Raw genomic sequence first — 10946 nt, 5'->3', positions numbered from 1 at the left:
TATATGAATTATGTTTTGCGAATCAACACTTATTTTAAATTACTTTTCATGGCTTATCGATTAAAAAGTAATCAACATTTGAACAAATTTATTTACATTTTTATAGGTCCTATTATTACATACACGACCACCGTCGAAAAATATTAATATAAAAAAAAAAAAAACATTTGTGTAAAGTTTATTTTTACTACGCTATTTTTGGATGCCCTTGGTTATATATCTCTCAACGTTAAACTTTCTCATAATTCGGATGTTAAAGTTATTATCTAATAATATACGGTTAAGCATTTTGGTGGCGGGACAATAACTCATTAACTCATTTGTCTAAGATAAGAAGTACATCTTTATTACTATTGCCGCTTGCAAAAAAAAAATCTGCTCACTCTAGTGCATATGTATAAAACCGTTAGCCTACGATGGTAAGGTATCAATTGATCATAAGAATTATGACAAAGCAGGTGCTCAGTGTTTTGGTCCTCTTAGCCCTGGCATTGGGCATACACGCGAAGAACTGTACTTCGCCATTTTCTCAAGTTGGTAACAAGTGCTACTATGTTTCCTTAGAAAAGGTATGATTAAAATAAATATTTAATATATGTATGTCAATATATTTTATAAAAAGCCGTTTAGGCCAACTGGCATGTTGCTGACCGCAGCTGTCGGAAACTTGGAGGAGAGCTTATGGTGTTAGACGATCAACAGGACAAACTCTTAATCACCAAACATTTGAATAGTTTGGGGCTTCTGACCATCCCAGGATATGAAGATTCAGTTTGGGTCGGCATCAACTGTCTGGGAACCTCGCGCTCGTTCATCCTATCTAAAAATGGAAGCACAGTGCCATTCCTAGACTGGGTGCCGCTGGAACCAAACAATTATACGCCCGAAGAGGATTGTGTTGGTTTCGCAGATTTCAACGGAGCCTACGGGTATCATGATATAGAGTGCAAGTTCCAGTTTCCATTTGTATGCCAAAGAAAAGCAGGAGAGGATTATCTCTGCCTTAAAAAGGAACTGTTCACGGAAGCATTTTTTTAAACAGCTTTAAAACTTTAATAAATGAACATACCGCAAACTAAAATTACTTTATTTCAAAATTACAAAACTAGAGGGAGGCTGAAACCTTTTTTTTAGGCCTAATGCAAAACCCCATCATTTTCGAATGTATAATGTATGTCTAAAAAAAACTATTTTGAAAGTACATCATAACGAAACCCACATCCCAAAACTGGGAACGGGTTTAGGTTTTATCCTTTCAGGGGTCAAAGTCAATTTCACTGAAATGAACCATAAAACCATATTGTAGGTTAAAGAATACCATGATCAACACATTTATAGTATCACTACTTTCATTTATCTCGGTCAGATGTTTTAAACACACTATTTTCTTATTGAAAGTTTCGGCCGTTGGTTTTTTATTAACATTTTAGGTTGAAACACATTATAAAAGTCTAAGACTCTAGCTTCACAACGGTCGTCTTCTCGGACACGTACAGACCGTCAAGGAATTTACGGATATCCTTGTTCTTAACGGTCGTGGACTGCTGGATGAGGGCGGCAGATCCGGAGACCGACTCAATATCGTTTCCTTCCACGATGAGCTCGTCCTTCTGGGCAGTGGAGTTGACCACGGTGACGCCGGGAGCCATTTCTACACGACGGATGTACTTCTCACCCAAGAAGTTACGGATCTCAATGACCGTGTTGTTCTGGGAGGTGACGCAGTTGATGGGGAAATGGGCGTACACAGCACGCATCTTGTACTGGAAGCCGAACGTAACTCCTGGAGGCAAGGAATAGAGTTTATATAAGTCATTCAAAGGCTTTGTTTTCCTTATAATCTACGCACCCTTAATCATGTTCTCAATGTGACTGCAGACGGTACGCACAGCGGCCAGCTCCTTCTTGGTGCCGAACCACTTCTCAACTTTAAGCGTGCGCTTGTCAGGCATGTACATGTCCAGGGCCAAGTGCTTGAAGCTGCGCTTCAGAACTCCGCGGGTACCGGTGATGGTCACCACACGGGCCTTCACCGAGGCCTTGATATCCTTGGGGATCTTTACGCACTGGTTGGAATTAATGGTACGCATTTTGATGACACTGTCAACGAAAACAAGAAATTAGTTTATATTATGTGCATTCAACAGATAGCTTAAAAGAATATCCCAAACACCGAATCGAAAGATTTACGTTTTTGCTTAAAACACGTTTATTTGAGAGTATTTATTTCAGCGGATGTCACATCTGTATCAAAAAGGCGACCCTTCATTTAACAGTGCCACACTCCCAATTTGCCATTTTATGAGATCGTTTGATTCGATGTTTTGGAACACTTTTTAACATAAAACTTACGTTCCGTTAGTCCGTCGGTTGAATCAGACAAATTCTGGATGGACTCCTCGCTGCAAATAGTTAATTTAAAGGTATTTTGGGTTAAAAATTTAATATAAATATAACGCGGAACACACTGCTCACCGGAAACGGGGAAAAGAAAAGAAGGGAAATTTAATGTGGCTGTGTGAGGGGCACTAAACTCCCTAATTATTCCGCACCATGTGCTGAAGGCGTGCTGTTAAAGTCTACGGCGTGTGCTGTTAGGCGCGGATGTTACATGATGTTTGAAAGTAGTTTTATGACAATTTTCTTTTATATTTTAATTGTTTTTTTTTTTTTCAAAGATAGGTAAATGAAGCAAATACTTACTAATTTGAATGTAAGTCATACATTTTTGTTTGATATATTGTTAGACAAATGTATTGGAATGTTAAAAAGGGCTCGTAACTTTTAAATGTCTTTTATGGATGTATATTGTACAATTGTACAATTTTGCTTTCCATATTTTTTATAGCTTTTAAATAACATTTATTATGGTAATAATGAAATCATTAAAACAAAATTGTTTATATAAAACAACTAAAACTTACTGTTTTTTAATAATATAATAATAAATTTTTAATAAAAAAAAAATTTCAGAGAAACATTGCAGACATAATTTTAAGCTTCGAATATCAGGGCTGGGGGTAATCTGTTATCCCATCTGGTAACACTGGGCCGAAGGCGGGAGCGTGGGTAAATCAGCATCAGCCGGCCAAAAATTTGCAGATCAGATTAGTCTTTTTTTATCTTAAAACAATTGTTTACGTATATTTTTAAAATTTGCTTACAACCGAGTTAGCCCGCCTTAGTTTAGTTTCGCATAATGACTGCTCCGCAAGCACAGGTGGACTTCTTTTTAACAGCGGGAAGTATGCTGGAATGGCATGATAGTCTGGACAGAAATAAGCCGGGTCTGCTGGAAGTAAGTATGGATACAATTGTTTCCCGCCTTTTTATCGCTAACTATTATCTCCTCGAAAGTTGACAGGCGTTAGCCAACATGGGCGAGCCACCATGAGTGGACTCAATGACTACGATTACCAGAGCCTTTCGTTCTTCAAATCGGATGAAACACATAACCTACAACAAATGCGGACTGTAAGCAAATCGACCATTCCCAACGAGATCCTTGAGCACTTCAAGCGTACGTATTTGTGCTATTATCTCTTGTAATTTCCGTTCCAATCGTTGGTTCTCAATTTGCAGACATAAAATGTCACTGCACCATGGGGCTGTTTCCGGAAATTGGTCGCGCCTGGCTAACCATTGATTCGGAGATTTATATTTGGACCTTCAATCAGTTTCGGGATGTGGCGTACTATGACGGACTGAGCCACCTTATTGTTAGCGTTGGTCTAGTGAAACCAAAAGCCGGCGTCTTTGTTGAGGATGTCAAGTATCTCCTGATCCTCACCACGCCCATCGAAGTCATTGTCCTAGGCGTAACCTTTGGTGAGAGTACGTACAAAGAAATGCAGCTGATGAACAAGCCCATTTTTGTTATTGCCACTGATAACGTGTCCATCAGCGTCATTAAGGGAACCAATGACGGACGCATCTTTCTGGGCGGCCGAGATGGTTGCCTATATGAGATATTCTACCAAGCCGAATCTAGTTGGTTTGGGAAACGTTGCAAGAAGGTAAACCTCTCCCAAGGACTGGTCTCATACATGGTCCCCAGCTTCCTCAAAGGTTTTTTCGGTAATCATTGACACTATTACACTATTATATAGGAATGAGTTATTAACTCGTGTGATTTCCTTGCAGGAAGTAGATCCAATTGAACGCATAGAGATTGATAACAGCCGAAAGCTGCTATACGTTCTAACAGAAAGAGGTTCAATTGAAGCCTGGGATATCGGTACGGATTACTCAAATGCTCGAAGGCTGGGACGAATCACCCAAAACGATATTACGAACCAAGCAATCGGTTTGATCACGTAAGTGCAAGATCCTATACCTTAATGTATCTATCGTACCGAAGCGTAAGAAACTATTGTAATGCTTGGTTTAATACCATTTCTAGTACTGTGGACCCGGCTATTTTCAAAAGTGTCAAAGCCATCTGTCCCATAAGTGCCGACGATTCTGCTGGCAAACTGCATCTTGTGGCTGTGACGCAGTGTGGTGTGAGACTTTATTTCTCAACAACGTCTCTAAATGTGCCGCAGCAATTCGGTAACACATCGGTTTGTACTCAGGCTGAAAATACTGGATTTGGTCAGTCAGCGACGCAGCCAGCACTGTCGCCAGGAGCTGACTCCCCAAAAGGACTCTACCTTCTTCATGTTCGCCTTCCGCCCGGTTATACACCAAACGCCACCACAAACAAGCCAAAACAGGTGCATGCCGCCTACTATACGGAAGGTACAATGTTGATGATTACCACTCAGCAGCAAGAGCAGGATCTACTGTGGTCAGTTAGCTCGGCTCCATCTGTTAACTTTTCTTACCTGGTGGAATCGACGGCTCTGGAGAGCCTAGATGGAGTGGTTTGGGGTTTGGCTGAGTTGTACGAACCGTCAACGCCACTTCTTAAGTCTCCATTAAACAGTGCCCGCCACTCCCGCAAAGTAGCATTGCTTACCAACCAAGGTACACAAATAGTAGAGCTTCTCAAGATGGTCGACGTACTGCAACAGATTCTACTGTCGTGTAATGGCCCGCACCACGAGGAGGTAAAGATGTTCTTCCAATCACAGAATCAGAGAGAGGCATGTGTCACCGCACTATTGCTGGCCACTTCGGAAAAATACCGTGGAGGCGACCTCGGCTTGTGGGCGACCCAGGCGTTCATGCTATACGGTGGGGAGCCGTGTTACCAACATCAAAAGTTCCTAAACGCCGGTAACCGCAATATGGCTAATCAAACACTGGGCCCAAATACGACGACCGGAAGAGAGCGTCTACCCATGTTTATGTCGACACCAATGCCAAATACTGGGGCAACCAGTCCTGGTGGTTATCCTGGATCCCATTTTAATCAACCTATAAGTCCCAGTGAGTAAACTGTGGTTTTCGTATTGTAAAATAGTTAAATAAAACATAAACTTTTCAGTTGGAAATGTGCAGAAATCGCAGGTGGTTGGTAATGAGAATTCGCCAATCGTTTTTTCGGCCAAGCACGATGGACTTTACTTGTATGTCTCCCGAATGTTGCGATCAATATGGCAAATGCGTTGTGTAAATGAGCAGTTTGGCTCCAATCTAAGTCAAAAGGATTGTGGCCTCTTGCAATCCGATCTCCGATCCCTGCGCAGCTTCCTGGAGGTACACTCTGTTCATGATATTTCCTGTAAGTTGTTCGCCACAAATGTATCTTCTCATCATTCAAGAATTTCAATTATATTTTTCAATTAACTCAATTGATATAGCGTCTACGCGATTGTCGTTTGACTCTCATTTGGACAGAACGAATTCATACAATACCATTATGATGAACAACACCCTCCTGCCAATTCCTGAGCAGCGGATTCTATCTGAGCAGGCTCAAGTTGAGGAAAAGCGATCACTTTCAGCTCTCAACCTCTTTGTCAGTAAGTGAATCTAAATTACTTAATATAAACATGTTTACATATACGTCAAATATTCAATGACTATTTCCAGAACACGCCTGTGAGGTTGTATCGCTTTGGAGCATTCTAAACGCACATTCCTTTCAGCTGATATGCTTGCAACTCAGTCCCGAACATCAAAAAATGCTGAAAGTGCTGCACTTTCCGCGACCTTCTTTTAACACGTTCTGAGGTCTGCGCGTTTTTGATCATATCTCTGATCAATTTATATCTCAAGGACAAAGCCGGAGTTTCTGAGGTGTCCATGAACTTGCGCGAGAAGTGCCCCAATCTCTACAGGCATGAGGATGATGTGACCTACAAGGCCACTGAGTTGTTAATGAATGCCAAGAATTGCACATCGTCCACCGAAAAGCAGCAAAAGCTGCGAACCACACTGCATATGTGCAAGGATGCTGCGCCCACACTGCCACTGCACAGTATTTGCCAGCAGTTCATTTCCGCTGATTTCTTTGAGGGCGTAATCGAGCTTTCGGCCGTGTGCGCGTCAAAAAGCGATCCAGAGGAAGTTGGCATCCACTTTTACAATAATGGAGAACCAGCTGAGGACCGCGAAGGTTACTCTTGCTTCGCTACAAGGTAGGAGAAATCTTTTTAACCAAGAGAAACATAAAACAAATTTTTATCTATAGAATGACGTACTACAAGGAGGTGCAACTTATGCTGGACCATATCTACCAGACTTCATGCAACAAGTCACACGTCCAGGATCAAACGCAATCGCCAATTCAACTTCAAAATACTGCAAAAACCAAGGATGCACGGAACACAGCTAAGCAAACTATCCCAAAAATTGTGGCCCAGGCACTGCGGGTTAAGGACCCTCTGATCCATGTAACTATTTATGAATGGCTGCTCTCCCACGACATGTTCAGTGAACTTTTGGACGTAGTCGATGCATCGTTGGGAGAGTTTCTGCGCCGCAGTGTGTCGCGAAACGCCGACAATGTCGTGTTGATCGACTTGCTGTGGAAGTACTACGAAAAGAACGGTCATCATTCCCAGGCAGCCCAGATATTGGACAATTTGGCTATGACACGCAGTGAAAACATAACTTTGGAACAGCGAATAGAGTATTTGGTGCGTGCTGTTATGTGTATGCGAAATGGGAACGTTGGCTCATCAATAACTAATGGCATTTTCCTGAAGGAACTGGAGGACAAGGTAAGCTATAATATATTTAATAATGAAGTGGCTACAAATACTTATTTAAATATTTTTAAAACTTCAGTTGGATATAGCACGAGTTCAAAAGTCAGTGCTGGTCGCTATGACGGAATTGGCTCGCCACAAACTGGAAGCCTCCACGGCCGTCAAGGAGTTAAATTATGCATTGTTTGATATTACGCAGCTTTATCAGCACTTTGCGGAACCGTTCGACCTCTGGGAGTGCCAATTGTCCATACTTAATTGTTCCCATCACAACGACCCTCTTTTAATCGAATCGGTCTGGGGTAACATAATCAATAGCATTGTAGATGAGCCAGGCACAACTCAAGAACGGAGCAATAGGTTATTCACAAAAATTGAACTTTTGGTAAGAGAGTACGGGGAGTCCGGAGCCTGCTTTCCCTTTGCTTTTCTCATAAGAGAACTGGAACTCAAAGCCTGCCAACTGCGCTTGCCTGAGGGTATAGTGGCGGAGAAACTGGTGACCATGAATCTAGATGTTGAACTGCTCCTGGAATACTATTCGAGGTACGTTTGGTGCAATAATAAAAAGCTTAGTTAATATAAATCAATTAATTAAAAACGTTTTTCAGGATGATTTCAATGAACGAACGCGTTTGGGCGAATGAAGGTAATGAGTGGCATTTGATCCAATCCGCTATCCGAGTCGTCTCCCTCATGGCAGACAACGCTCAATCCATTTGGTACCGTTCAAAGTAAGACCATAAATTGAAAAAATATATTTATTTGGTTATCAACTAATTATATTGATTTTGTAGAAGACGAATTGTTGGTAAGGCTCAAGACATAGTGGCGGGCTGCTTGAACATTTGCTACCAAAAACCCGACACTAATCGGCTTCAACATTCGCTTAAGGAACTTCAAAGCCGACTGCAACGTTTGTTGGTTTAAAGACCTTTCCTTGCATAAAGTTATTATTTCAATTGATTTTTAAAATGCTGGATTAGACGTTAAGTTTGACTGAGATATATATTGTATTTGTAATAAACATGTTAAATAAATTGATTTTCTCACAGTTCTTTTGTTTATATAACAGGCGTTGTGAACTCACGAGGTGTCCATCATCTTTAGATGAGCTTCTGTCAGAATGCATTTGGTCATGTGGCAGGAACATGGCACTGGGTGCTCCTCTGTGTTGGGATCCAGCAGATCCACTTCCAGATTGTATTTCCGCATATCGCCCGCACTGCGTTTCATGGTAATTTGAAAAGCTACCGGAGCCTTCTCCTCCAGATTTTCGCAGGATTCCTCTGGAAGAACGACTACACACTGCTTCCAATGCGTTGGCGGGGAAAGAGGGGATGTGCTCAGAACTGTATCTTCGCCTGGAAAACGAACATCAAACCAAATGCAAAAGCCCTGGTGGTTACCCGCTTTTTGGGCAGTCACCACCTCTTTGAACTGAATACTGTCCAATTCGTTAGATTGCACATCAAGCAGATTCATCCAGTGAAAGACGACGCCCTCGTGAAGAAGGTCTTCCGACTTCAAATGCGTAATCTCTGGCCTGGCAGACTTTTGAGTTCGTAGTTTTCTGGCAAAAGTGTCCATTTTAATGCCGTCTACATTATGCCAATCGTCGAAGAGCGAAGGTACTGAGCAGGGTGCTACGAAAATGGTGCATTCGCTAGGAAACAGGAGCCCATCCTCCTTTAGGAACTTGTCCCGGGCGAGAAGAACCGAATCTAACATTCCCTCATGCAGCAGGTAGAAGCCCATCCACTCTGACACTATGATATCCACCTTCTCCGCCTCTACTGGCAGCACAAATTCTTCAACCCGGGACTGAATCACCTTCACCACGTTTGTTAGTCCATTGTCTTCTATTAGATCGAGAGCGACTCTGGTGGCAACATTGGATGCCTCCACGGCGTAGACCAAACGGGCACCTGCCTTCGCACAAAACGCGGACAGAATCCCAGTGCCGGCCCCCACATCCATTACGATTTTGTCTTTGAACAGATCCTTGTTTCCCAAAATCGCTTTGTAGTAGGCGGCTTGTCGTGGTCGATCCTTCAGCATGAGCTCATGGATCTGCGGTTATAATTGCTGTCAGATGTATTTGAAGAAGGTTTTGGGAAACTTACCTCCAAGTTTTCGTATTCGTCGAAATAAGTATTAGCCATGACTCCAGATGGGAGTTATCAAAACATTAGCAGATCAAGTGGATTTTTCAAAACAACGTGCTAAAATCAAACTGAAGTGTGACCGTTGCGGCTTACATGGAAAATCATAAATATTTAACAATTAAACTAATGTAAGCTTAATTAAATTAAAGATAATTTAAGCTTAACTTAAGTATTTTAAATGTTTTTTGTTTCAATAAGAATTTTAAATACACCAACTCCAGATTTTAGAAAAATTTGGTAAATTTTGATTTCCACTGTCCTGCAACACTGGAGTCAGCCAATTTTTCGACGCTTTGCTTTGCCGCGCCATTTTCAGACCAACATTTTGCAAGTAAGGTGACAGATGCGAAGACAATTGACCTGGTATTATTATAGTCCATTCTACTCCAGATGCCATCAACCGATTTCGAAGACATTCCAGCTGCCAAGAAGATGAAGATCGACAAGTGCGTCCTGCGATTCGCTAAGCTCACCGAAAATGCCCTGGAGCCGGTGAGGGGATCCGCCAAAGCGGCTGGAGTTGATCTTCGAAGCGCCTACGACCTGGTTGTCCCGGCCCGAGGAAAGGCCATTGTGAAGACAGACCTGCAGGTGCAAGTTCCGGAGGGTTCCTACGGACGCGTTGCCCCACGATCCGGATTGGCCGTGAAGAACTTTATCGATGTGGGCGCCGGCGTGGTGGACGAGGATTACCGCGGTAACCTTGGCGTCGTTTTGTTTAATCATTCGGATGTCGATTTCGAAGTAAAGCGGGGTGACCGCATTGCCCAGTTCATTTGTGAGCGCATCTTCTATCCAGAACTGGAACTGGTGGACAAACTGGAGGACACCGAACGCGGCGAAGGAGGATTTGGTTCCACGGGCGTAAAGGATCTTCCGGCGGCCAAGGCACAGAACGGCAATGGGGAGAAGGCAGCCGAGCCGGAGGAGGCTGCTCCCGCTCCAATTGCCACTTAGAAGCCAAACTATCTTAATGTTAAGCACTTCGAATTGCGGGTTTATATTTACTATGCCCTTCATATTCATAATCCTAGAATTTCATCTAATATGGCTAAGTGAAAATGTTAAAGTATATGTATTGTTTGTCAATTAAAGGCTACTTATCTACCAAATATTGTCATGACTGAACTGATGATTTTTGAGAGCACCAAACAGACTTGATACAATAAACAAAAAGTATTGCATGCTTTTGCGAGCATTACATATTATATTTTACATTTCTTCTTCATACATTTACTCGTCGAAAGCACGTAAAAGAATGCAATAGAAAATTTAATATTTCTAGAGCGCTGGCAATAGGAAATTTTGGGAATGAATGAATGGTATCCTTCATTAAAAATCTTAAGAAATTTTAAAAAAGAAAATCTCAGAAGGGAATGAATGTATATTAAATACTCTTAAAAAGGCTTTTTTGCTCTTTCATTTATTAAAAAGCTTACATTCGACCAACAGTTCTTAAGTTTTAATTTACCTGCTAGTTTTAGCATAATTCTTATTACCATAAAACAATATGCAAATAAATACATATATACTTAAGTAGGCATGAAAGGGCGATAGGTTAGAACTTGATGTTAATTATCATACTCGTAAAGCGAAGTGCGGAATCACTTACTTGCAACTGGCTACTAACTTCTTGGATCCGAATCAAAGGAGTTGCTGCCAAAGAAATGCAGCA

General features: G+C 41.8%; 5 protein-coding genes across 7 annotated transcripts; 3 read left to right on the top strand and 2 right to left on the bottom strand.

The window, feature by feature from the left end:
• Positions 1 to 137: 137 nt before the first annotated feature.
• Positions 138 to 1075, top strand: LOC108111857 (C-type lectin 37Db). Its single transcript, XM_017221472.2, has 2 exons — positions 138 to 569; positions 631 to 1075. The coding sequence occupies exons 1-2, from the start codon at positions 417 to 419 to the stop codon at positions 1036 to 1038; spliced, it is 561 nt and encodes a 186-aa protein (XP_017076961.2). The 5' UTR covers positions 138 to 416; the 3' UTR covers positions 1039 to 1075.
• A 308-nt stretch (positions 1076 to 1383) lies between these two features.
• LOC108111825 (60S ribosomal protein L9) lies at positions 1384 to 2486 on the bottom strand. Its single transcript, XM_017221436.2, has 3 exons — positions 2353 to 2486; positions 1850 to 2100; positions 1384 to 1783 (listed from the first exon to the last, which is right to left on the bottom strand). Exons 2-3 carry the CDS (start codon positions 2088 to 2090, stop codon positions 1452 to 1454), a joined length of 573 nt encoding a protein of 190 aa, XP_017076925.1. The 5' UTR covers positions 2091 to 2100; positions 2353 to 2486; the 3' UTR covers positions 1384 to 1451.
• Positions 2487 to 3031: 545 nt separating this feature from the next.
• On the top strand, positions 3032 to 8157 carry LOC108111788 (nuclear pore complex protein Nup154). The gene is given in 13 exon segments (XM_041819299.1): positions 3032 to 3298; positions 3358 to 3520; positions 3583 to 4077; positions 4148 to 4316; positions 4403 to 5376; positions 5435 to 5671; positions 5751 to 5912; positions 5983 to 6080; positions 6082 to 6530; positions 6584 to 7115; positions 7183 to 7649; positions 7715 to 7837; positions 7901 to 8157. Coding segments are annotated over 13 exon segments (4101 nt in total). The 5' UTR covers positions 3032 to 3199; the 3' UTR covers positions 8034 to 8157.
• Positions 8086 to 9349, bottom strand: LOC108111817 (probable protein arginine N-methyltransferase 6). The gene is made up of 2 exons (XM_017221425.2): positions 9230 to 9349; positions 8086 to 9176 (listed from the first exon to the last, which is right to left on the bottom strand). The coding sequence occupies exons 1-2, from the start codon at positions 9266 to 9268 to the stop codon at positions 8190 to 8192; spliced, it is 1026 nt and encodes a 341-aa protein (XP_017076914.2). The 5' UTR covers positions 9269 to 9349; the 3' UTR covers positions 8086 to 8189.
• Positions 9350 to 9496: 147 nt separating this feature from the next.
• Positions 9497 to 10383, top strand: LOC108111837 (deoxyuridine 5'-triphosphate nucleotidohydrolase). 3 transcript variants are annotated; one of them, XM_017221459.2, is made up of 2 exons: positions 9497 to 9602; positions 9684 to 10383. In XM_017221459.2, the coding sequence occupies exon 2, from the start codon at positions 9704 to 9706 to the stop codon at positions 10226 to 10228; it is 525 nt and encodes a 174-aa protein (XP_017076948.2). In that variant the 5' UTR covers positions 9497 to 9602; positions 9684 to 9703; the 3' UTR covers positions 10229 to 10383. The 3 variants fall into 3 exon arrangements, with proteins under 3 accessions (XP_017076948.2, XP_017076942.2, XP_017076934.2); XM_017221453.2 differs by having other exon boundaries at positions 9497 to 9634; XM_017221445.2 differs by having other exon boundaries at positions 9506 to 9602; positions 9662 to 10383.
• Positions 10384 to 10946: the final 563 nt, after the last annotated feature.

This window comes from Drosophila eugracilis, unplaced genomic scaffold (genome assembly GCF_018153835.1).
Source record: "Drosophila eugracilis isolate 14026-0451.02 unplaced genomic scaffold, ASM1815383v1 contig_534, whole genome shotgun sequence".
In the NCBI taxonomy this organism is placed as follows: Eukaryota; Metazoa; Arthropoda; class Insecta; order Diptera; family Drosophilidae; genus Drosophila; species Drosophila eugracilis.
This window is presented reverse-complemented; position numbering and strand designations above follow the sequence as displayed.

Coding starts and splice junctions, on each gene's coding strand:
- LOC108111857 (XM_017221472.2), top strand. CDS start 417: ATGGTAAGGTATCAATTGATCATAAGAATTATGACAAAGCAGGTGCTC. Junction 570..630: donor ACTATGTTTCCTTAGAAAAG/GTATGATTAAAA, acceptor AAAGCCGTTTAG/GCCAACTGGCATGTTGCTGA.
- LOC108111825 (XM_017221436.2), bottom strand. CDS start 2,090: ATGCGTACCATTAATTCCAACCAGTGCGTAAAGATCCCCAAGGATATC. Junction 1,784..1,849: donor CATTGAGAACATGATTAAGG/GTGCGTAGATTA, acceptor CCTTGCCTCCAG/GAGTTACGTTCGGCTTCCAG.
- LOC108111817 (XM_017221425.2), bottom strand. CDS start 9,268: ATGGCTAATACTTATTTCGACGAATACGAAAACTTGGAG. Junction 9,177..9,229: donor ACGAATACGAAAACTTGGAG/GTAAGTTTCCCA, acceptor TTATAACCGCAG/ATCCATGAGCTCATGCTGAA.
- LOC108111837 (XM_017221445.2), top strand. CDS start 9,662: ATGCCATCAACCGATTTCGAAGACATTCCAGCTGCCAAGAAGATGAAG.